The sequence below is a fragment of the Pan paniscus genome, chromosome 11 (assembly GCF_029289425.2).
Source record: "Pan paniscus chromosome 11, NHGRI_mPanPan1-v2.0_pri, whole genome shotgun sequence".
NCBI lineage: Eukaryota > Metazoa > Chordata > Mammalia > Primates > Hominidae > Pan > Pan paniscus.
This window is the reverse complement of record NC_073260.2, coordinates 3669945-3694426: the sequence shown is the minus strand read 5'-3', so window position 1 is coordinate 3694426 and position 24482 is coordinate 3669945. Positions and strand designations below refer to the sequence as shown.

Below are 24482 nucleotides of genomic sequence, written 5' to 3'. Positions count from 1 at the left end.
CTCTGGGTCTGCCCGCCACCTACAGCCTGGTGTCTGCACGGCGCTTGCTCCCTGGAGCCTCCTAACCTCCTGCCCACAGCACTCCCTCCTAAGCCTTTGCCTGAATGACTCAGAGGAATGAATGGAACATTCTGGCTGGCTGCAGGGGCGGCTGCATGCAGGCACAGGGCTGCAGCCTGGTGGGGCTCTGAGCCCACGCTCAGACCTCTTTCCTCTACCTGGGCGACAGAGACTGCGCTGGCCCCTGGAACACCGCCCTGGTGGGGGTGCTATCCGGATGGGGATAGCAGGGTGAGTCCCTGAGCATCCGGGGTCGGAGACCAGCACCACCTGTGCTGTGGCTGAAGAACAGGCGGGCACCTAAGCACCATTCAAAGAGCTCAGCCCTTCCTCTAAGTAACCTGCCCCCCTCCACCCCAAAGTAACCCCGCCCCCCTCCAGATCTCAGTGTGTAGGGCTGGGAATAGGACCACACACTGAGGCCAGGTGACCTCTGCCCAGGGTCCCCTATTCCCCATGCACAGTGAGTGCAGAGATGACCAGCAGTGGAGGTGGAAGCCAGCCCTTCCCTTGGAGCCCCCTGGGCTGGGAAAGGACAGCAGGCTTTTCCTAAAGGACTCTCCTCCCTGCAGCTCTGAGTGGCAACGAGCAGGAAAAGCAGCTCACAGAGCAGCCTCCAGGCACCAAGACCGTGAGGCCACATCACCTCCAGGGAGCAGGTCCCAGAGCGCCCCTACCCCAGGGCACCAGGACTGGGTTATTCCGGGATTTCGCAGTGCTGAGAACTTTGGAAAACAAAATCCCCGGCAGCTGCCTGAACGCTGAACGGAGGTGGCGCGATCTGCCTGATGAATCAGGCTAATTACACAGAAGCCACACGGGTTTTGCTTCCTCCAGGAAAACTGCTTTCCCTCTTTAATATTCGCTATCCTCTTCTCGCAGCCTGGAAGCCTCGCTCAAACTAGGGTGCAGCTGCAACCCAAACCCAAAATAAAATGCCCAAGCACGCGACAGGGACACACACGGCTCCAGATCCACCGGCCCCGCCCGCCTCCTCTCCACAGCCTGGCTGCTAGCAGGCAAAGAAGTCAGGGAAGATGCTCTCCACCTCGTCCTTCAGGGCCAGGCCTGCACAGTCCACATCCAGGCCCCACGGCTCCAGAGGGCTGTCCTGGAGCTCCTGGGAGCCAAGCTCAGGGTCCCCTAGGAAGCCTGGCTCTCCATCATCCAGTGGACTGCTCTCAGCTGGGGCCCATGCAGGGCCACTGCCTCCTCGACCCTCCAGAGACCCTGGAAGCAAACAGGACACATCGGCAGGGCAGGCAGGTGCTCTGGGAGCTCAAGGCAGACAGGTGGGGTCGGAGGAACAGAGCTCCCACCTCAGTCCGTCTGCCCTGCCCTGTCCCCGCTGCACAGAGGCTGTGATGAGGTGGGTGAGCTCATACCTGGTGGCCCCAGACCCAGGACACCTGTTGGACCAGAACCAGGAACGGGCTCCCAAACACTAAATCCTAAATGGAATGAACACACGTCACAGGGCCATACACCTTTGCCGGCCAGCATGGGCTGGACCAGGGGCCTCGCTGACACAGGGTCAAGGGGAAGAATACAGGGCTCCAAGCACCGCCAGCTCTCATGCAGGCTCGTCCACATCACGTTCACTCACACACTCACATATCACCTATAACGCTCAATACCAGACACGGCCCAATAGCTAAGCACCAACGGTGGAGAAAATGGGGGCTCAGACACAGACCCTGGGGCCCCCTGACACATGCTAGGCCTGAGTCCCAATTCCCCAGCTCATGTCAGGTGCTTATGCGGGGGGACCAGCCCTGAACCCAGGGCCCCACTCACCCGGCCACGAGCTGGGACCAGCAGTTAGCAGGAAGGACGTCCCATCGTCCACATCAGACCCCGACGCAGACCTGGAGGCGACAAGCTCTTCCTCAGTGGCCACAAGTGGACCCAGGCCTTGGAGCTCAAGGAAACATTTGGGCCCAAGTCCTGCAAAGGCAGCTTCGAATGCAAAGATCTAGGCACCACTCCTGATAGGCTCTACCCTACCCAGCGGGGAGAAATGCAGAGGCCACAGCCGCTGAGGACACGGGCCAGCGGCTCTCGCGGGTCCCGATCCGTCCTGCAGAGCATCTCTGCCGGTTTCTCTCCAGCCATAGTCTCGCTCTTCTCGTCCCCTCCCTCCCCCTCCCCTCCCCCTCCCACACCCCAGCTGGTATGTGCTCACGAAACACAAACTCATTTTACTATCAGCCAAAACAAATGACAATTAGGAAGACAAAAGTGTTTCCAGAAACACACATTAGAAAGCCACACGGCAAGGCTGGCTGGTCCTGTCCTGGGCTGTGGCCTTGGCCTCCCTCCCACGGGCACAGAAGCAGAGACGGAAGCTTCCAGATGCCGAGAAAGTGGGCCCAAGCAGGACTGGGAGGAGGTGGGACAGGCTCACACACACATGCTCGCTCACGCACACACACATGCTCGCTCACGCACACACAGGCGTGCACACCACCTGGGCACTCACCCGGCCTCCTGCGCAAGCATGGGGTCCTCCTTGGCTGGCTCCCCCAGAGGTACAGCCCCCATGGCCAGGGGCCCAGCCTGGCCCAGCCAGCCAAGGGCCTCCCCGCTCATCACGGGCAAGGTCTGCTGCTGCGAGAACGGAGGCCAGGACAGGGGTGGCCTCACAGCCTTAGGAAGACTCCGGCCTGGGGGCCACGGCACCAGGCTGGAAGGTTCTGGGAGAGAAGTCAGATGCGGGTCAGCCTTCCCTGCCCAGCCCCACAGGCTGCCCCCGAGGACCTCGTGACTCACAGGCTCGGTCCACTCACGCTGACCGAGCACCTGCCCTGCTGCCTGCACCCTGCAGCGGGGACACGTGGGAGGAAGCTCAGAAGCGGGTGGCACACAGGTAAACAAGGAAAAGATGAACACCCAGAGGTGGGGTGCCCAACACCTGGGGGCCAAGGGCTTCCTAGAGGGGGTGCTGGCTTGGCCAGCCGCAAGGGGCTTGGATCTGGGGACCCTCTCAGCACCGCCTCCCGGACCTCAAGCTCTGCCCTCAGACCTGCTCGCTCCCCAAGTGCCTGGCTGACTCCTGGGTTTCCAGAGTGCCCTGATGACCCCAGCTCTGACACCAGCCCTGCCAACCGCATGACTGCTCCCAGCCACAGCTGGGAGCCAAAAGGCACAGCCCTGCCTCTCATGGCACCTGGCAACTTCCAGACGCTACCACAGCAGGGGCCGAGGGGAGTTCGGTCATCAGAGGCGCCCTGCAGGGCCACCCACAGAGGGACCAGAACTCAGCTGTGGGTGGCATTAGGGACAAAGGCCCCGGGTGGCAGAGGGAACAGCTGGGAGGCCTCGGGCCCCTGGCTCACCCCAATTACAGTTCCTGCCATAGCCAGGCAGCATAGGCGGAAGGGCAGATGGGGCGCCCCGGGGAAAACAGATCTCCGGCCACATCCAAAACACACCAGCCACAGGCGGGTGAGAGAAGCAGGGCCACAAAGCTGGATGGAGCAACCAGGATGGGGCCGAGTCCCTCTACATCCCCACTTCCCACAGACCCAGGACAGAACCAAGTCCCTCTACGTCCCCACGCTTCCCAGCAGACCCAGGGAGTGATCAGGATGGGGCAAGTCCCTCTACATCCCCATGCTTCCTGCAGACCCAGGGACCCAGGGAGTGACCGGGATGGGGCCAAGTCCCTCTACGTCCCCATGCTTCCTGCAGACCCAGGGAGTGACCAGAATGGGGCCAAGTCCCTCTACATCCCCATGCTTCCTGCAGACCCAGGGAGTGACCAGGATGGGGCCAAGTCCCTCTACGTCCCCATGCTTCCTGCAAACCCAGGGAGTGACCAGGATGGGGCCAAGTCCCTCTACATCCCCATGCTTCCTGCAGACCCAGGGAGTGACCAGGATGGGGCCAAGTCCCTCTACGTCCCCATGCTTCCTGCAAACCCAGGGAGTGACCAGGATGGGGCCAAGTCCCTCTACATCCCCATGCTTCCTGCAGACCCAGGGACCCAGGGAGGAGGAGATCAGGCCCTCCCTTCCCTGGAGCACATGGAAGTCCCAGGAGGAGACAGGATAGAAGGAACAGCCCCCATGGTGGCCTTTGCCCAGGACTCTCCCTTCCTCGAGCCCCACTTTCTCCCTCCCAAGAGCACACGTCCTCCTTTTCACAAAAGCAGGCACAGCCCGGGGGCCTTGAATCAAGCTCATCCCTCAACACGTGGGTTTCTCACCAACACAAGGGCCTGGGAAAACTTCGAACCCCCGTTTGCAAACAGCCCCCACTGTTCTTAGGGCTAAAGCACAGCCTGGCGCCGCTCCCCAGGCCAAAGGTACCCCACATGCACACCCAGGACTCACCTGAGAAAGGGGGCAGCCCACCCCGCACCTGGCACAGCCCCAACAGTGCCTCACACTTGTCCGTGCCCAGGGACGTGCAGCTCGCGGGGTCCCACTGCCTGGAGGACGCAAGGATGTGCGGCAGGGGCTCTGGGCTGGCCGACGCCGGATCCAAGGACCAAGGACTTTCCAGAAACGCCTTCACATCTGGGGTTCTAGAAGGAGCAACATGACAAGGATCCTGGGTCTATCCCCCAGCCCCCTGGAAGGCTGCCCCCACCCACCCCAAGAGCAGAGGGCTGGACCCGTCCCCAGGACACCCCAGGCACCACCCAGCATCAAGCCAGCCTCTGCCCAGGGGCCCTGGGCCAGCCAAGCTCCACAGCTGTCTGCCCAGTTTCCCTCTGCCCAACTCCCCCGGTTCTAGATTCTTCCACAGCTAATTAGCCACCAGCCCCATGCCCCAGCCCGCTTTGGGGTAAAATGGGTGCATTTAAACACAAGATGCAGACAGTCCTTCAACCTGGGGAGCTGCCATTCTGAAAAGAACCAAATTATCTTGACTTCAGAAAACTCCATTCCTGAAGCTGCCCATGGGGAGAAGTACGACACCTCACTGACCACCTGTAAATTCCCCACACACAGGAGCAGAAGAGATCCTCCTGGGCACCTCCCACCTCCACGCCAGCCCAGGCCCTCAATTCTGCTGACCGCGCTCCCCCCTTGCTGGAGCTCGCCCGTGTTGGTCACCTCACACCTGGCCACCTGAGTTGGCAGGGCCCTGGGCAGGTCACCACCTGCGGAGGCCAAGCCGGGCCTCCAGGCCGCACCCTCCCGAGGACATGCCAGGGGGCTTTGGGTCTGCTGCTCCCAGGGTCACCCAGCCCTGGAGAGCAGGCCCCAGGAGACACTAACCGAGTCCCGCTGGACGCTCCCGTCCCAGGGTCTGGCACACCTGCTTGAATCTGACTCGACAACGTCAACTGTAAAACATCCTCCTGCAACGAGTGCCACATTTCCTTGGAGGAAGCAAGAATCTGAAATTTAAGTAAACATGTAAAACAAGGACAGAGACAGTCAGCTGAGAAACCCAAGACACGGTGACAAGACTGCTACCCCAGGGCCTGGAGGGTCACTGTGAGCTCGGTCCCCGCTTGGAACTTGGGGGCGAGAGTACAGGTTGACAACGAGGCTGAGGTTCCACCCCCGAAAGACCCCACCATTCCTGAATCAGGCTGTGCATACCCAAGGGCCTCACTGCAAATGCTGTGACCTCACAGATGACAACACAGTTTCATTCCCCACGCAGGTCCTCAGCCCCAGCACTCACGGGGTCAGCCAGAGCCCCCAGAGCCTTGGAGAGGGGAGAGGAGCCTCTCTCTTGGAGACGTGCACAGAAATGATCTAGGGGGTGCTCAGCCAGGGAGGATCAGGAGACCCCAACTCTCCCCCAAATTGGCACGGAGCATCTCGGCAACCCATCAATGAACATGACTCAGGGGCACAGGAGGGCTGGAAAGGAAGGCTTGCTCCTTTCCAGGGACAGAATAACAACAGGTAAGGCTTGAACAAATCAGGAAGTGCCCTGCCGAAAACGTGGCCTGCTCTAGCCGTGGAGACCCAGAGGGCTGAAGGAGACAGGGATGACAGGGGACACGCTGCCTGCAAGGTGGTGAGATGTCCCATCACCGTGACGCCGGAGGACTGACAGCGTCTACCCTTACAACTCACAGCGTGCTGCTCCTGACTGGGCCCCAGGGCGCTGGCAAGTCGCAGGAACTGCACAGACATCTCCAGGACCGAGGCCATGTCCTCCCGCCGGCCATCGAACTGGGGCAGCAGGGCCCGCAGACGCTCACAGCTCAACGACATCCGCTTCCTGGTTCCGGTCAAGAAACAAATACCTCTGGGCCCTCCTGCCCTCCCCGAGAAGGGACAGCAACTGCTAGAACCTGCCAGATAGACCCTGGGCGCTTGTCAGGCAGAGGGGGCTACAAGATGACTCAGAGCTGCCCCCGTGGTCTGAAGCCCCGAGATCCACATCAGAGCACAGCCTGGGCCTGACCCCTGGACCTCGGCGACAGGCTGTCCAGCCCAGGCCCAAACCATGGCTGCTTTGCGATGTGGAAAAGACAACGAGGGTCAGAGGCAGTCAGAAGCACAGAGGGTCACAGGTGCATAGCCTCAAGAGGCCAAGGCTTCAGGATAAAGAGGGGCTGCAGGATGTTCCCCAACACGGCTTTTCTGGTTTACTTGGAGACGTGCAGTCTGTCCTTCTCCTGGGCATAGGCCACGAGCCCCTCCCAGCTGCCTGACACCTGGTGGCAGCCCCGAACATAATCTCACCCGCTCCACCCCTTTACAGCGCCCTCACCCCTGGGAGGCACCACCACTCACCTGCGCTCCCTCTCGCTGATCACGTTCCGCCGAAGGCAGGAGCTGGGACCCTCGGCCACCGTAGGGGCCTTGGGCGGGCCCGAGCCCTGGGCCGAGTCCTCGCAGCAGGAGAGGGCACCAGACAGGGAGCCGCTGCTGAGAAAGCCAAGAGTACCGGGCCCTGAGAACCCCCAGAAAAGGCCACTAGGAGTCCCAGATGCCAGAATGGGCGTCTTTGGGGTGCGGGTGGAAGCCAAGACTGGGTCACGTAGGGACACGGCCCGGCCCTCTCTGCACCCCTTCCCCTCTCCCAGGGTCCAGGGCTCTGCCCCAGGAGGCCCAGGATGGGTGGAGCCCGGCAACTTGCGGAAGAACCCCTGGGTACAGGCCTTGGCCCCCAGCCCAATTCCTCACTTGCATCCCCTGACGGTGGGGACTCTGGAGACCTCCGGGTCGGGCTCGGAGCACCGGGACGCCATGAACTCGCAGCTGCGGAGCGACCCCACGTGCACGGCCCCTTCCGCAGGCAGCCCCGCCCCCTCACGTGTGCTTTGCCCACCTGCCACGTGCTTTCCACCTAGCCCACCCCCACCCCCACTTGCAATCCGCCCCCATAGCGCATGCGCTCTAGCCCTCCCCACGCAGCCAGCCCGGGGCCCACGTGACCCGCGTTCCTGCAAAGAAGGTGCTGGAAAGGGACTCGGGGGGTCCACCCACTCTATGCCCCCGCAGGACGCCAGGGGAAGGGGCCCCAGCCCAGGTGGCCCTGCCTCTACCCTTACCTTCCCGGGGGTCGCCTCGGTTCCCACTTATGCGGTGGTCTCGGTGCCCTTGGGCACTTTGGAGATGCGGGCCCTGCCCTTAGGAGCCCAGCCCCTGGTGGGAGTGGGCGGGCTGGGCTGAGTTGTTTAGCCCAGGCCTGGGGGACCCAGGGACACAGGGAGGGGGAAGGGTACCCGCCTGCTCCCCAGTCGCCCACGCCTCCATTTTCCCCCAAATCTGGTACGCTTGCAGATGCTGCGCCTTAGGGTAGGGTCACCATCCACACTTCTGGGTCGCCCAGAACCAGGGGCATCCTGTCCCCACCCCAGGCCACCATCGTCCGTGCTCTTCCTCCCGCTGAGCTCTGCCGGGCACCCTCGGAACCGTCTGTCCCTTCACCTGGCCCTGCCCAAGCACCGTCCCCGCTTTATGCCCTGGGGCCCCAGCTCGACCCCTCACACTCTCAACAGGTTTCTGCGGGATCGCGGGGGTCCTGCCCATCCAAATTCAGAAAGCTCCGGCGCCAGGTGTTTGCTCACCTCCCCGCTGAACTCCAGGAGCCGCCCTGCGCTGGGCTTGAGTCCCCCAGTACATACTTTTGGGGGGATGACGGAGGGAAGGGGGAGGTGGAGACCCTTCCTCTTTCACGGAGGTTGCGGGGGGCCCTCAGGGAAGCAGGAGACGAGGGTGGGGGGTGAGGCTGGACTGTTGGGAGGACATCCCTGGCCTGGCTCGTGCTGAGGTCCGTAGCGGGAGGAGGTGGGGTGGGTGGCAGGGGCTCTCGTCCCGAGAGGGGAGGCAAGAAGGAGCCCGGGCAGGTGCCACCACACGGGGGCGTCTGTCCGGGGTGCCCCAGTCTCCTGTGGAGAAGGCGCGGCTCTGGGCCTCGGGCTGGCATCCTGGACTTTGGGCCAAAGATGGGTGAAGGGTGTTTGGAGCAGAGGGAGGTTATGTAATATAAGGTGGTGTCTCCATCCCTGCTCCGCCCAGCCTTGGCTGCAGGTCAGACATGGAGGAGGACGGGGTTGGAGAGGAGGGCAAAAGCTCTCGGGGACCTGGGCCCCTCTCCCAGCCCTGCCCCTGGCCAGGGAGGGATGGACGGGCTGGCGATCTGGGGCTCCTCAGTGGCAGAGTGGGGCCAAGTGTTTGTTTCCCTGAAGCCCTTGGAATGTCATCAAACCTGCGACTCTCCTGCCGTTGGCACACGTGTAATTACTGCTAATTAACCACAGATGCAGATGGTGCGGCCTCTCAGTGGTGGTTTTTCTGAGTTCCCCAGGCAGGAGGGCGTTGGCAGAAAGGCCACCATCTTGCCCCGGCGGCACCCGCCCAGGGGTGGGGGGACCCCGGCAGCAGCACCGGCCTCTCTGGGGACCTGAGGAAAAACCCCCAAGATGCCCACGAGCTGTGTGGCAGGGACACAGGCTGAACCTCTGCTGGGGACTTAGCATCCTAGACTTCCCCGAGTGTTCCCCACCCACCCCCCAAAAGCATCTGTGTTCAGCCTGCTGCCTCCTGGAGAAACAGGGAAGGGACCCTCTGGAGAGACACTGGGGAGGCCAGGGACCACAAAGTACATGCCATGCGCCCTCCAAATGGACCTGGCCCTCCCCCTGGCCCTCGTGGGCGCAGTCCTGACTTAGTGAGGGGCCTGGTCCGCCCTGCAAACCAACAAAGCTCTGGGGACAGAAATCGCAGTTCTCCAGAGCTCTGTGTGAGGCTGAGCCAGGGTGACGCATGTGTAACAGTGTGAGCACGTGCACGGGAAAGGGGGCCCGCAGGGGGACCCTCTGCTTCCTAGTCTTTGGCCTGCAGCATCTTAAGTTGGGGCCCCTCCCCACCCGTCTAAAGGTGCTGTGTGTGCCCGTCTGCGTGAGAGCACAGGGCGGGGTGCAGTCATCCCCCTCCCCCAGGCCAAGCCCAGGATGTGGCGCCCACCCACAGATGCCGCAGCCTGCGGGGGGCGGGGGGGCGGGGAGTCGTCTTGAATCTGGCTTGTGTTGAATGACCAGTGTTGACCACGGCAGAGCAGCACAAGGGGGAGGTGCTGACGGTCCCTGGGCGCAGCGGCTGGACGCTGGCGGTCCGAGCAGCGCATGTGCCCTGCTGCCCGCAAAGGACCCAGAGCCCCCTGAGCCCCCGCCCACCACGGAGCCCTCCCAGGGGTGTAGGGCCCGGTGGCGGCGCGCTTGGGCTTTTCTAGCCATTGACGAACCCCGTCCTGTTTTTCGGAGTTTTGAGGGCTCAGAGGGCCGCGGCGGGAGCGGATCCCTGGACCCTCGCCTTCCCTACCCCCCACCCCCGTCGCAGCCTGGGCCAGAGCCGCCGCGGCTCCCGGCGCGGCCGGCAGGGGGCGCGCGCGGACAGACGCCTGCACCCGACCCTGAAACTGGCGTTTTTTCCTCGCTAATCTGCGATGAAAAAAAAAATGTTTTTCAGGGCAACGCGAGGGACGAAGGTGGCGGCTCCCACTCGCTTCTCCCTCGGGTCGGGTCCGAGCTGCGAGGCCGCATGCCACTCCCTGACGGGGCGCGTACCCCAGGGGGCGTCTACCAGGAGGCGCGCGGCGGGGGCTACACCAACCGGACCTTCGAGTTTGACGACGGCCAATGCGCCCCCAGGTACAGTCTGCTGCGCCCTCCCCACGCGGGGAGGCCCCGGTCTAACCTAAGACCCCCAAGATCCCCCTCAGGCTCCCGCACCCTCCAGGACCCGCCATTCCCAGGGCCATCCAACTTCCCCAGGACCCGCGAGTGCCCTCCCAACCACCTTGGGGAACAGGGGCGCCCCTCAGGGTGGGCCGCACTAATCAGCAGGTGCCGAGGCAGCAGCGTCCGTCCCCATCTGTCCTCGACCTGGTGAGAAGCTGGGGGGAGCGGCTGTGGCTACATGGGGGTCCTGAGCATCTCCCAGGTGGGGGGAGTGGCAGGGAGGCTGGGGGCGGTGCAGGGCCTTCCGTCTCCCCCAGCCCCTGCCCCACCCCAGCTTGGGGAGGAAGGTTCCATCCTTCTTGTGTGGCATGGCAGTGCTCGGCCAGGGTGGGGTTCCCGGCGAGGTTACCCCACACAGTAGGGGGTTTCCAGAGCAACCTTCCAAGGAAGAGTCCCCAGTGGGAAGTGGGCTAAGTGGCTGTCAGATGAGGGCGGGAGTCCTGGGTTCTGGTCACTCCTCGTTCCCCGCTGGCCTATCCCTGGGAGGAGAGGGCCAGTTGAGAAGGGCATTCAGGTGACCTGGAGCTAGCTGTTCTGTGCAGTGTCCTGGGATGCCATGCGTCTGCCGCCCACCCAGTGACCAGTGCAGAGGCGCGGACCAGCAGCTGAGTGGGACAGTCCTCAGCGGAGGTTGCCCCAGGGTCCAGGTTCCCCATCCTCTCCCCCATCCCTCGGCTCTTGAAAACAGGCAAGTCTGCCCCTCACCCTGTCCCCAGAGCCAGACTCCAGGGAACCCTGGGCAGAGCTGGTCACTGCCTTGGGCGAACCCCTCCCCACCAGGACAGAGCCCTTTCTTCTGGATCCTGCCCAGTCTCAGGCTGTCCTGAGGCCAGAGAAGGGGGTGGAAGAGCATACCTGAGAGCGGGAGGCCTGGTGCGGCTGCCTGTTTGTTCTATGGGACTCAGTTTCCCCGAGTGTAAAATGAGGAGGTAGGGCGGATGGTCTTTAAAGGCTGCCTCTGGTGAGGGACCAGGCTGGAGAGGAGGTTCCCAGAATCAAGAGGCAGGCACAGCACCCACCTGGCACCCGGGGGAGTCCGGGGTACAGCGTGTGTGAGGAGCAGGTGCTCTGAGGGTAGACAGTGACTTGGTGATGTCCTTGGGAAGTGGGCACAGCCTGGACGTGCTCTGAGGGACTATCCGGGGGATGCCTGTCAGGCACAGAGAAAATGATCCCAAGGGGGTCCTGGATTGCCCTCGTCTTTGTGGGCTGGCCGGCCCCTACCATCTCCCTCCCCAGCCTAGCGTTGCCCTCCCTGGCCATTCTGCTGGAGTTTATCACCTACCCTGCTGGGCCTGACCTGCAGGACTGTGTCCTCAGGGTCCAGCCTTTAGCTCCAGGCCTCATCCTCCGGGTCCTTCCAGACACCTGTCTCTCCCAATTGGCCCTGCCCACCGGCCCGGGACAGCTCCTCCTCCCCGCTGGACTGAGCTGGCCTCCGTTGCAACAGAGATTCCCTGTCACACTGCAGGCAGAGCAGCTGCCAGCACTGGAGGGATGTCAGGCGTCAGGCTTGGGGAGGGAGCAGGACCTGGGCTTGGCTGGGCTCGGGAGCGGGGAGCTGAGCTCCAGGTGAGGCCAAGGCTTGCGGCCCAGGCAGGTGGCTTCAGCTGCAGAAAGAAGAACCTTCGTGCTGCCTGGTGGTGGGGGGAGCTCTGCGGGGCAGGTTTCCCCACCAGCTCTCACATGGGGAGGAGGGTGCTAGGCAACAGCGTGGTCAGAACCCAGGCCCTGGAGTCCATAGGCCTTGGTGCCAGGCCTTGAGCAGGCCTCTGTCTTTCCTGGGTGCTGGAGGATGCCAGCCTTGGTGCTGTGGTTCAGAGGGGGCAGGAGGTGCTTGGACACCCCACCCCACTCCAGTGCCCCAGCTCAAACCCCCAGCTCCATGCTAGTGGTGTCCCTGAGTCAGCCCCAAGGCCATCAGGCCAGAAAGTGGGGCTCCAGGGAGGAGCTCCTGGCCTTCCAGTTTGCAGGGGTCTTCACGGGCCTCTGGCCTCCAGGCTCCCTGCTCCCACCCCCATGCCATGGAGTCCCAGGCCCTCAGCTGCCTCCCCACAGACCCTGGAGATGACAGCTGTTGTAGGACAGGGAGGGACCAGTGGCCCTGGTGGCCCCAGAGCTGGCAAGTGCCCACCCCCTGCCCAGCGCACTTCGCATCAGAGCCCCTGCCAGGGCTTTCCTGGAAATACCACTTCCCAGCAGCTGTGCTCCAGGGCGGGCCTGGGACCCTCTAGGCCCTGATGGGATCAGGCCCTGGCATCCTGCCAGGGTACATGCCTGGCCCAAGGTCCTGGCCAGCCCTCCAGGCCCATATTAGGGAGCAGTGCCTTCAGCAGCAGGAAGTAGCTCAGGGCTCATGGGAAAGGTTTGAGGGCCCAAGGTACCGCCCAGCACTGGCCGGCAGGAGGGACGGCTCGGGCCACGGGGAACTCAGGGGTCTGCTGTGGCCCAGGAGTGGCCACAGTAACAGCTCAGGAGGACAGAGGTGAGTGAGAAGGGAGCAGACAGGGTCCCCACGAGGGCCTCTGCTTGTGTTCCAGTGGCTGGCCTGGGTGTGGCCTGTGTCCTCGCACCCGGCAGCCTCCAAGTGTGCTGGTCTGGTTCACCTACCGTATGGTGAGCTCTTGATTAACACAGAAAATTACTTGGGACGAGCCTGGTGTGGCAGTAGCGGGGCCTTGCTGTGGGGCCATCTCATGCCCTCGGAGGGTGTTGGGGGGCGTCTCGGGCTCTCCCCTGAGGCTTTTTGTCCTGCTTCCCCAGGATGCAAACTTGCAGGCTTTGACCCAGGTGCCATTGGCCCTGGAAAGGGTGGCACTTCTGTGTCTCCCACAAACAATCCCAGGTTTCTCTGCAACAGGAAAGTTTGTCCAAGTGTGTCCCAGCCCTGCATGGGTGAGGGATGCTGAACGGGTATCGTGTACCCAAAAACAAGTGCTGTGTGTGCCTGTGAACCTGGGCGCTCCGTGAGCCAGGCGGGCGCTCTGTGAGCCAGGCAGGCGCACCGTGGGCACGTGTGTGAGAGCTGGAGGAGGATGTGTGGGGCCCGCCAGCCAGCTTGTGTGACCTTGAAGTCACCGGTCATGAGTCTGGGGAAAGGCAGGCTGGGCTCAGCGTGCCCGTGCTAGGTGGCTGGGTGCCAAGGCCCGGTTAAATGGGCATCTTTCAAAGGTGTCTTGGGACCTCTCCCAGCTGTGTGTGTGGATAAGGCCACCCATGTTCACCCAGACCCACTTCCACCTGTGGAACTTGGAAGTGAGCCAGCGGGGCTGGAACTGAGGCCAGGATGCGATTGGCCCAGGGAGGTGAGACCAGTACTAGCAGCTGGCAAGTGTAACAGGTTTGCAGGGGACAGTGGCAGGGCAGAGGCCGCGAGCTTCCTGGGGTAGGTCCCTGGGAAGGCCCTCCTTGAGAGGGGGCCTCCAGCTGCTCCCTAGATCGGGGGCGGGAGGTGGGGAGGTGGGAGAGGAGGGTGGCCTCACTGGAGCAGAGGTGGGGGCATCAGGAGATGGAGGGCATTGCAGGACCAGGGTCTGGACTGGCACAAGGCGGGCGCCCCGGGAGGAGCACAGGGCCTGGAGGAGCTTCTGGGAACTGTGTCTGTGAGGTTGGTCTATCCCAGCACTGAGATGCAGTAGCTGTGTCAGCTCTGGCGAGTCACTTCACCTCTCTGGGCCTCAGTTTCCTCATCTGTAGAATGGGAGTGCTAGCATGGACCTTACGAGGTTGTGTTGAGCCCACGCTGACAGCACATACTCGGTGTTTACAAAGCTGTGTTGACGTCGGGAGCTTGCACACCGGCCAGTTCGTCTTTGCCTTGTCACGCACCAGCCTGTGTTGACATGTCAGAGCTAAGCATTTGTCCGGTGACTTCCCGAGATGGATTCTCAAAAGTGGAATTGCCCGGTCAAAAGATTCCCACAGTGTTAATGTTTGCCGCATGGCCCACGGCCCCCAGGGGTGGGAATGGCTCCTCCTCACAACAGTGCCGGGGTGTGGTGTGTGCCAGCTGCCACCGTCTCCTCCTTGGCACCGTCGCCCTGGGGCACCTGTGTCCTGCCAGGCACCACTCAGGCCTCGGAGGCTGAGACACAGCTGGCCCCTTGGTGCTCAGGAAAGGCACACAGGCCTCCTCCTTTGTAGCCACTCTGGGGCACTCCACAAGAGGGGCAAAGAGGGCTTCCATCTGCCTGTGACTCCCTCCAGGGGCCAGAAATGGGTCCTCATGCTTCACAGGCACCAATAGTGCTTTTGCCTGGGGCAGACCCCAGCTGTGACAGACAGCCAGGGCTCAGACCACCACACCCAGCAGCTTTCCCGTAGATTTTCCTGACCCCAGCCACATTGAGGGAGGGGGCTGGGGCAGGTATTGGGAGCACCAGTGAGTTGGTCATTTTCTGAGCATGATGGCAGCTCAGGGTACGGGCCCCTAGATGGAGCAGGGGCCCTGTGCCTCAGCCTCCCTAAAGCGGCCCAGCCCTCCCAGAGTTCATTGGTGCTGAGGAAATGGAAGCCTCACTTGTGCCTCAGTTCCCAGAGAGGCCCAAGGCCAGGCACGGTGGGTCATGCCTGTGATCTCGGTGCTTTTGGAGGCTAAGGCGGGAGGATTGTTTGAGGCCAGGAGTTGGAGACCAACTTAAGCAACATAGCAAGACCCCTGTCTCTACAAAAAAAAAAAAAAAATTAAAAATTAAGATCAGATAAGGCCCGGTGCACCCCTGCAGGCCATGCCAGCCCTCAGGTGCTCAGCATGGCCAGCCCAGGGACCTGGCACAGTTCTCTGGGGGAATGAGCAGGGGCATGGTGGTGCCTCCCATAGCTGTGGGAGAGGGGCAGCTTCTCCTCCAGGTGCAGCCCCCACCACGGCCTCCCCACCCTCAGGCTGTCCACCCTAGCAGGGCTGTCCCCAAGGGTCCCCTGCCGGCTCCAGGCTGTGCTCCTTGCTATGATCACCATTGCCCCCAGCAGCCAGCTCAGCTCGAGGGTACTGACAGCTGACGTGTGCAGTCACCAAGCATCTCCCAGCAGCCACAGCGTGGCCGGGGGCAGGGGCTGTGGGCTGATGCAGCTGGAGAACAGGGTGTGGCCTGTGAGAAGGACCAGCCAAGGGTCCCGGGCACCCAGGACCCTGAGATGGACTTGCCATCTGACCCTGAGTGACCAGCACACTGCTGCCTGCTGCAGGGGGTGGGGACAGCAGAAGAGCTCGCCTGGCGTCTGGCCCAAGCCCAGGCTTCTGCCTCCCCCGACAACCTTGGGCACGGGTCCAGGGGTGATGGCCCCCACAGCCTCGCCTGGGGCCCCTGTGTCCACTGTGCTGCTGGCCTTCCCCTCTTCCCGCCGGGCTGGGAGAAAGCTGCTCTGAAGTCTGTCTGGATAAATCTACAGCTTGATTTCGGCTCCTCCATGTGTTCTGAGCTTTCACTTTGGATCCTAAAGCATCTCAGGAGATGGTGCTGAGCAGCCACCCTCGCATGGGCAAGAAGCCCCTCCCCTAAAGAGAGACGTCACTGAGGACGCTTGCCTGCCCAGCTGCCTGGGCATCTCGAGCAGCTCTGACTTTTTAATCATTGTGCAAAGGAAGCGTTGAGTTTTCTGCCATGGTCAGCAGAGAGGTTCTGCAGCTTTGCACTTGCTGGACACTAAGCCCAGCACTCAGACGCCCCCACCACAGTGATGCTATGCCTGCCTGGGGGACTCTCCTGGATGCAGGGTAGGGATGCCCACACACATACAGGCACATGCACACAGATCCATGTGCATGCACACATGTCCACATGTGCACATGTATACATATGCCCATGTACATGTATGCATACATGCACATTGTACATGCATGCATGCAATCCCATCCACACATGCATGCACATATTCGTACACATGCCTCTGCATGCACATACATGCTCATTTACACACACATCAGCATGCATGTGTGTATTTACGTGCTTACATGTGCTCATCTCCCTCCTCCCTAACTTCTCTGTCAAACATGGCTCGCCCAGCTCCTGGAAATTTTGAACTGAGTGTGAACAAGAATGTATTTTAGGAGAGAAACCTCATTCCCTTAGCCAAAGACAGTCACAATCTTTTTTTGTTGTTGTTGTTTCAGACAGAATCTAGCTCTGTCACCCAGGCTGGAGTGCAGTGGCGCAGTCATGGCTCACCGCAGCCTCAACCTCAGGGGCTTAAATGATCCTCCCACTTCAGCCTCCTGAGTAGCTGGAACTACAGGCACCATGCCTGGATAACTTTTGTTATTTTTTGTAGAGGAAGGTTTTTGCCATGTTGCCCAGGCTGGTCAGGAACTCCTGGGCTCAAGTGATCTGCCTACCTCGGGCTCCCAGAGTGCTGGAATTACAGGCGTGAGGCACCATGCTGGACCACAAGCAATGTTAAGAGAAGTCTTTGCGGGAAAGGACATTTTATCCAGGCCTTCCTATGCTGATCCTGAGAGGCAGGCTCCTTGCTTCTTTCTGAGCCCCACCCGGGGCAGAAATAAGGGCCTGGTGATGCTGGAGTTTAGGGAAGGACATCTTTAGCCCTTAGCTGTTCCGTTTGCCATAACACACGTCGTGCATGATGTATTCACTTTGCAAAGCACAATGGGTGAGACGCTGCCCTAGAACCCCACCCTGCCCCCAGCACTGTGGCTGCCAGTGTGTGGGGACAGTCTCTATATCACCTACAAGCTGGGTGCCCCGAGAAACCCACCTCTTCTTTAGGGTTCTGTGGAAAGCGGTCGTGTTTAGTTTTTAAATGGGGTTCATTATATGTCATTCTGTTTGTGTAGTGATGCATCCACACGGGCTCACGCAGGCTCACAGAGACCTGTGCCTTCACAGAGCAGTCTTGGCTGTAGCTGTCAGTCGCTCCTCAGTTCAGGGACGTGCAGGCTGTTTTCAGTGTTCACCTTCACACATGAGGCCGTGATGAAAATCCATGCCTGGGCCTCCTCGGACACAGATCAAAAATGTCCCCAGGTAGAGGTTCCAAGTTGGAGAGGACCCACGATTCCATCATAATTAATCCACTGCTCCCAGTCGGCTGGACACTACACGAGAGCCCTGGCTTGCAGAACCCCCTGTTCTGTAACCACAGCCGATCACTGGCGCAGGAGACCGTCCAACTCTGCATCTCTCTAATTATTAGCTAGGTGGCTTGTCTTTACTTGTGCGTTGTTTTCCATTCCTCTTCTTTGAACCTCACTCATCCATCCTTTGAGTCGTTTTCTTTTTTGAGACGGAGTCTCGCTCTGTCACCCAGGCTGGAGTGCAGTGGTACGATCTCAGCTCACTGCAACCTCCGTCTCCTGGGTTCCAACAATTCTCCTGCCTCAGCCTCCCGAGTAGCTGGGATTATAGGTGTGTGCCACCACAACCAGCTAATTTTTGTATTTTTAGTAGAGATGGGGTTTCACCATGTTGGCCAGGCTGGTCTCAAACTCCTGACCTCAGGTGATCCACCCACCTTGGCCTCCCAAAGTGCTGGGATGACAGGCTTGAGCCACTGCACCCGGCCATGTTTTCTGCTAGATTGTTTTCCTTTCCATGGGACCTGTAGGCACCAGGCTGTGTTCTGATGATTATTCTGTTGCAAATATGTTCTTCCTGTTGGTCGCTTATTCTTTCCTTTTGCCAGTGATGTCTTTTGTTAAACAGCAGTGTTTTGTTCAGATGTAGAAGCTTTTATAAATCTATTCCTCTTGGAATAGATGATTTTTGGGTTTCGTGTATTAAATAAAAGGCCTTCTCAGCTCTGAACACTTTTCCCTGTATTTTCTTTCCATCTTGTCCTTGGTTTGGGGCTGCAGCATGGGGTCTAATCTTATTTTATCCAACAGAAGACACTGCATAGCATAGGCTGGAGCCAGGTACTGGGTTCAAGCACCGGCCCTCCCAAGGCAAGGGGACAAGTGATAAACAAGGACAAATAAGGAACAAGGTCAAGTGCGTTTCTGAAGTTCTCCGGCCTCCATTTCTCCATCAACACAATGGGAAGGATGTCGCCCCTCCTGATATTTGCAACCGTGACTTGAGTCAGGACAGGTGGAGCTGCACTCGTTCCAATACCATAGGACGAGGAGTGCCCCCCGCCTCCTTTCTCAAGCCTGGATTCCAACGTGGGCTTCAGCTGGTCAAGGCACTCTGCTGTGTCTCCCCACTCTCTTGTCTTTCCTTGGGCCAGACCGCAGAGTGTCAGCTGCTGTGGCTGGACATTGGTGCTGGCAGCAGAAGACGAGGGCCCTCTCTGTTCCTTTTCACAACTGCTGTGGCTGTTCTTGCACGTATAGTCTTCAGGATTAATTTTTGAAACAGTTCATCAAATTCTGAGAAAATAGTGATGCGCTCTTGATTGGCGGCGATTCCCTTTACCCGTGTGTTTGGAGAAGGGACTGTTGGACCCTCAGGAAGAAGACCTCCGTCTTCCGCCAGCGACAGCTTCCAGTCCATCTCTCGGGAACGCCGTGCGCCCCTGTGGGTTTGGGGCTCCCGCGCCTGCTGTGAGCAGGGCTTTCTCCCGGTGGCTCTCTGCTCCTGCTCTCCGTGGTGCTCCTGGGTTGGCCGCCATACTAGGTTCCGTATTTGCTCTAGTAGGTTTTCAGTTGATTCCTCTTGGGTTTTCCAGTAAGCAATCATGCCAACTCCAAACAGAGCCCCCTTCATGACTCCTTGCTTTTATCCTTTTTCTCGCAGCAGTGCACAGATGAGGCCTCCTTTATGATGGCAAGGGCAGCCTCACATTCCCAACTGGAACGGGAATGCCCAGAGCCTTTGGCGGGAGAAGCTGTCTTTAAGCACTTTGTCAGACAGCCCTGGCTCCATGGCCACCGGGAACAGATGCAGGGGGAGTGAGAAGCAGGCACTCCCGGCTATCAGAAGAGCCCCCCAGCTGGCCAAAGGCAGCACAGCCCGAGGTGAACCTGGACCTGGCCCCCACCCCAGTGCCTCTGCCGGGACCTCAGTGACACTCCTTGGGCTCTGGGAGCCACTTGTCCTTGCCAGGAACTAGGGATAGAGACTGGCTTCTGAGAACTGTTCTCAGGATTCCATGCCACCACCTGGCTTGCCAGGGTGCCTGGCGTGCAGCTGGCTCTCAGTCCATGGCAGCTGGCACTGAGCACAGCTGCTGGGCTCCCCTCTGACGGGGTTGTCAGGGTCAGTGCACGTGACTACGTGTGCACCAAACAGCTGACGGGGACTTCCTGTTGCCGTGCCCAGGTGTGGACTGCCTCGCTCATTCTTGGCCTCTCCAGATGGATTCCAAAAGTCAGTGTCCCAAGCCTGAGCTCTCTGATGGGCCTCAGCTGAGCGGAGGGGGCACGCTGGGCGCCGGCCACCCTGGGTCATAGCCTTTGTCCATAAGAGCTCAGCCAAACTGCTGGCCACGCTACACCTGCTGTAGCTGAAGCACTCACCTGCAGGCCCTGTTCCGCGTGCCTCAGGCATGCTGTCTGGTTACATCTTCACACTCTTCCTGTAAGGGAACAGGCGTCAGTATCTCCCTTCACGCATGAGCAGACAGGCTCAGGGAGGTGAAGTGACTCGCCGGGGGCCGCCCAGCAGGACTGATGGGCCAGGACTGAACTCATGCCAGCGGGACTCTTGCCACTCTCTGGGCCTGCAGGGCGTGTGCTGACAGCCCAGAGAGTCCCCAAGAGGAGCAGGGGGGTGCTCCGAGCCCCTGGGCTGCCCCGGCCTTGTCTAGGGGGTGTGCTGTGTCCCGTCACCTCAGCCCTGGCTCCAAGGGGTGTGTGAGTCCCACAGGTTGAGCTCCACACCTTGTCCAGAGAGTAGTGTAAGGGCTGAGGAGAGGGACACCTTCCTTAAGCCACCAAACACAGAATTCTTATGGAAATTGGTAATTATTTGGCACAGCAGTCACTCAGAAAATAAAAAGATCATGGATGTGGCCTTGGGGTCCTAGATTTCCTCCAGGGCCCCTTGGGTCACACAGGGAGGACAGCGCAAGAGAAGAGGGGGTGCAGAATTCAAGGTGGGCCCCAGGGTCCCCGTGTCTGGCTATGCCAGGGTTATGTTCCAGTTCCACCTGAACCAGCTTCGGCAGGGACCAGACCCCCCAACACTCCCCTCTCCCCCTGTGCCCAAAAAAGCTGGCCGATGTAGGCCTTCCTGCTTGCGAAAAGTCTCAACCAGACCCCAAGGACACGGGGAGCAGCTGCTTTGCTGCTGTCCTCCTGCGATGGGCCCCTTTCCCAGAGACCCTGTAGCCCCGGCCCTCAGCCCCAGCCCTCAGCCAACACAACAGCCAAGGACTTTAGCCCCGGCCCTCAGCCAACACAACAGCGAAGTATTTTCAAGGTTTCTGGCTCTGTGGGGGGAACAAGGCAGGATGCCAGGAGGCCTGCGGGACACCTGCTTATGGCCGTGTGCTCACTCAAGTGTCAAAGCAGCTTCCCAAGGGAGGAAGGGCATCTTGTCCTTGTCACCCTCCCCAGGCCACATCTGGGGAGCAGGGGTGGGGCCAGGTCTCTGGACTCCTGGTGCACTTCCTTCCCCTGGTGACTCCTGAAGCAAGCCAAGGTCCAAGCCCCTGAGCTTGTCCATGGGCCCTGCCAAGACTGGGCCTTGAGGCCAGGAGGAGGAACCAGAGCTGCTCAAAAGGCAGACGGGGCGGGGATGGGAGGAGGCAGCCACGCCTGAGGAGCCGGCAGTCTCTTGGGGTTTTGCCATTGAAAGGGGCTTTCAGTAAGGAAGGCACAAAATCAAGAAAATAGAGCCCCGACCCCTGGCCACGTGGTTCCCCTGCCTGCCTGCACCTCCCCATGGCCCAGCCAGCTTGTGACTAAGGAAAAACATGCAGCTACGCTGATGCAATTAGGAAAATGTTATTTTTTAAATGCTGCCAGATCCTGGGGGTTGAACCTGTGACCTCAGAACAAGGAGCAGGGTTTGGGGCACGCACCTGCTGCCTGCAGCTTCAGCCTGGGGTGCCCATAGCTCCTTGCCTGCTGCTTGTCTGAGGGTTAGGGGACAAAGGAGAGGCACTTGGTGGGGGCTCAAGGAATGTGCCCACCCCTCCCGACTTGAGGAGAGAGAGGAGAGTTTTGTAGCATCCCTGGACCTGGTGTTCCAAATCAGTGGCCTCTGTGCAGGGCCTACAGGCACAGCACGGGGAGCTGGGTATGGTCAGAGCCTCCTGCCCCTGCCTGTGGGGGAGCCAGCCCCCTCCATCCCCCCTCTGCTCTCCTGCTGGCCTTGAAGCCTTGAACAAGGGCCGGCCTGGGCCAGGTAAGGAGCTCCCTGCCCCTCAGCTCCTGCTTCTCCTGGAGCAGCCAAAACTCACTTCAGTGGTGGACATGGGGACAGGAAAGATGCAAGACCCCTGGAAGACACCTGCTTGGGCCCTCAAGAAGTGCAGACCACCAGGGGTCCTCCCACTCTACCTGGTGTGCCACGATGCCCCTAACCTGCGCTGCCAGCTCTCTGTGTCTCTTTGATCCCTCACCTGGTGACAGTGGCAGAGCAGCTCAGGGCCCAGAGGGCCTGGCAGCCCCCCGGGGTTCTGACCTGAGCTGAGCTGCTCCGCCTGGGGAGGCTGCAAACAAGGGTGTCTTCTTAGGCCTCCTGGTCACTCCACCCTCACCCCTCAACAGCCTGAGGGTCTGAGACGGGGGTCTCTGGGGCTGGACCCTGAAGGAAGGTTGAGCAGCCGGCCTCGGCAAAGACCCTGGGGACGGGGAGGGGAGCTGGGGAGTTGGGAGGGGTTGCAGGGGTGTGGCGGGGCTTCAGAGCAGGGGGAGGGCCTCCATCCTGGCTCTTGGGGGATCAGGGAGGAGTGGTGCGCGCCTGTCCCTGAGCTGGCCATGACAGCTCCCGTCCCCCTTACCTCCTGCCAGGCCCCGGGGCCGCTTTGGAGGGAGCCCCGCCCCCTGCCCCTGCGCAGCCCCCGCCCTAGCCCCAGCCCGGCGCAGCCGGTCCCGCGCGCCCCCGCCCGCATGTGCCGCCAGGCCCGCCCCCGCCCGGCCGCCCGCCCGCCCGGTGGGTCGCGGTGGCCGCGGGCTGCGCTGCGCGGGCCGGGCCTGGCGGGCCGGGGGCTGCGCGCGTCCGCGAGGGCGCCCGACGCGGGCTGAGGGGCGCTGGCGTGTGCCCGCAGGCGGCCCTGCGCGGGGGACGGCGCGCTCCTGGACACCGCCGGCTTCAAGATGAGCGACCTGGACTCCGAGGTGCTGCCCTTGCCGCCGCGCTACCGCTTCCGGGACCTGCTGCTGGGCGACCCGTCCTTCCAGAACGACGACAGGTAGGGACCGGGCGCGGGGGGGGGGCTGGGGTCGCCGTCCCGGCGCCGCCGCACGCCCGGAGCTGTCCGCGGTGCTGACGGCCGGTCCCGCGCGCCCCCGCAGCCGCCGGCGCCCTTCAACTTTTCCCGGCTTCTGGGGACGCAGAAGTTTCGGAGGGGGTGCGGGCAGGGGGAAGCATCTTCTCGGGAGGGGGTCTCCGGAGGAGGGCGCGGGATGCTCGGAGCTGCGGAGTCTTCCAGAGCCCGACTTGGGGCGCGGAGGCGGAGGGCGGCCTGGCCTTCCGGTGTCTGCTCCCAACCCCCAGCACCCCAGTTTTTCTGGTTTTGGGGGCAAGCCAGGGCCGGAAGCGCCCCGGTGGCGGAGCCCGCAGCCTGGCTGAGGGCTGGCGTCCTCCAGGCTCAGGCAGCGGTCCTTGATTAATTATTCAATGAGGGAGCTTGTCCTTCAGGTTCGTGACCTGGTCACTTATTCCGAGTCACCGTGTCCCCGTCCCCTCAACATCTCCTGGGCTAAAAAGGCAAAATGAATTGTGTCTTTCAGTTAAGGACCGACAGGATGAGCCCATGGGAATAATTCATCCGCTGAGGGGGCTGGCAGGAAGCTGGAAGAAATGTTGCTTTTCTCTCCTCCTTTTCCCCAAATAGCTGTCTTGGGTAAACACCCAGCACTTTAGCTCTGCCAGGCTCTGGGGAGGCGCTTTTTTGCCTGCAAGTGAAGGCAAGTGCTCTGAGGACTCACGCGGAGCTGGAGCCCGCGGGGGCTTCAGGTCAGGAACCGCTCCTCTTCCAGCGTGTAGGGTACGGCAGGGTCGGGGTTGTCACTGTCTCCAGGGCTCCGTCACCACCCAGCCCTGGGCTCAGCTAGCAAATCCGCACTTTCCCCCAACAACGCAGTTATTCAGGTTAGCACACAAAGTACACGAGGTTGAAAATGGTCAGGATACAAACGGCTTTCAGAGTAATCTACTGCTGAAACCGCAGCTGAAAAAGAAATCATGTTTGTAACTAGAGTCAGTCCTAGGGACTGTATCCACGAGGACCATGAAGATTTGTAAAAAGGGGGTCTTAAAACCCCTCTGCCTGCGGGGAATGGAATATTCTACCAGACCTCCCATAACATTCGGTTGTGTGAACCAAGAGTCAGGAGTGGGGACTGAGCCCAGTCTTCATCCGCTCAGAATCAGGGAGTGTGCGCCCTGCAGAGAGGCCTTTTAAACTTGGTTTTTCATCTTGTTGAACTCAGTGCTCTAATGATGAGCCCACCTAAGTGCAAATGCCCAGGTGAAGAGTTTAGTTTATCTCCCTGTGTGGGCAGAGGGCAGTCAGCCAGGCTGGTCCCAGGGCGGCGTGCGTGGCTGGGAGGCTCTCCTGGGAGCCACGCAAAGCTTCCCTAGGCCGAATCCGTGGACTCAACATCTTTCTAAGCCAGCACTAGCCCCTCAGATGCCTGTTCAGCTGGGACTTAGTTAATTCTTGAAAACAGCAGCCCTGGGAGATCCTTCCGATATTGGGCAGGAAGTGGTGTCCATCCGCCTAATGGTGCCTGGGGCTCCCAGATGACTCGATAACGCCTGTGGCTGTGGTTGATCAAATTGTAATGCTGTATTCCTGAGTGTTCAGGAGTGGACAGCAGAGGCTTTTGCTGTCCACCTAGAGAGAACCATGCCCATCCCTGGGAGAGGAGAAGCTGGCATGGGATTTCACAATGAGTCCCTGATCCTGGGTGTGGTTTTTTAAAATTGTGGTAAAATACATAAAACAGAATTTACCGTTAGTGACATTTAGTACACAACACTGTGCCACCCTCACCACTGTAATTCAATAACATTTGTATACCCTAGAAGGAATCTCCTTAACCACTGGGACTCACTCCCCAATGCCCCCTTATCCCCCAGCCCCTGGCAGCCACCGATTTGCATTCTAGTGGTCTTGGCGTGCTGTGCCCACCGGTGGCATGGGTTGTGTACTGATGGTATTAGGAGGTGGACCGCTGGATGTG

At 60.7% G+C, this 24482-nt stretch overlaps 2 protein-coding genes across 24 annotated transcripts in view; one reads left to right on the top strand and one right to left on the bottom strand.

Annotated features, from left to right (window-relative positions):
• Window positions 1-892: 892 nt before the first annotated feature.
• SOHLH1 (spermatogenesis and oogenesis specific basic helix-loop-helix 1) lies at window positions 893-22533 on the bottom strand. 18 transcript variants are annotated; one of them, XM_057298603.1, is made up of 14 exons: window positions 22398-22487; window positions 16557-19699; window positions 16176-16230; window positions 11511-15719; window positions 11245-11375; window positions 7535-7628; window positions 6774-6908; window positions 6108-6255; window positions 5292-5413; window positions 4398-4591; window positions 2543-2756; window positions 1858-1928; window positions 1446-1511; window positions 893-1290 (listed from the first exon to the last, which is right to left on the bottom strand). In XM_057298603.1, exons 4-14 carry the CDS (start codon window positions 11570-11572, stop codon window positions 1073-1075), a joined length of 1455 nt encoding a protein of 484 aa, XP_057154586.1. In that variant the 5' UTR covers window positions 11573-15719; window positions 16176-16230; window positions 16557-19699; window positions 22398-22487; the 3' UTR covers window positions 893-1072. The 18 variants fall into 18 exon arrangements, with proteins under 18 accessions (XP_057154586.1, XP_057154587.1, XP_057154588.1 ...); XM_057298604.2 differs by lacking the exon at window positions 22398-22487 and having other exon boundaries at window positions 11511-11835; window positions 12836-15719; window positions 16557-21058; XM_057298605.2 differs by lacking the exon at window positions 22398-22487 and having other exon boundaries at window positions 11526-15719; window positions 16557-21063.
• KCNT1 (potassium sodium-activated channel subfamily T member 1) overlaps window positions 8888-24482 on the top strand; it is a 96143-nt gene continuing 80548 nt past the window's right edge. For 5 of the 6 annotated variants that reach the window (XM_034929468.4, XM_034929463.4, XM_057298599.2 and 2 more), the window contains exons 1-2: window positions 8888-10135; window positions 22340-22483. In XM_034929468.4, the coding sequence (XP_034785359.2) occupies window positions 9519-10135; window positions 22340-22483 (761 nt within the window). In that variant the 5' untranslated portion in view covers window positions 8888-9518. The remainder of the gene's footprint in view (window positions 10136-22339; window positions 22484-24482) is intronic. The other variant, XM_034929465.4, reaches the window with a different exon arrangement.

What these genes read in the sequence shown, in the direction of transcription:
- SOHLH1 (XM_057298603.1), bottom strand. Translation starts at nt 11,572, where the DNA reads ATGAGGCCTGGAGCTAAAGGCTGGACCCTGAGGACACAGTCCTGCAGG. An exon ending in GGAGCGTCCAGCGGGACTCG is followed by an intron (nt 4,592 to 5,291) that starts GTTAGTGTCTCC and finishes TGCTCCTTCTAG; the next exon opens with AACCCCAGATGTGAAGGCGT. An exon ending in CCTGGGTCTGGGGCCACCAG is followed by an intron (nt 1,291 to 1,445) that starts GTATGAGCTCAC and finishes GTTTGCTTCCAG; the next exon opens with GGTCTCTGGAGGGTCGAGGA.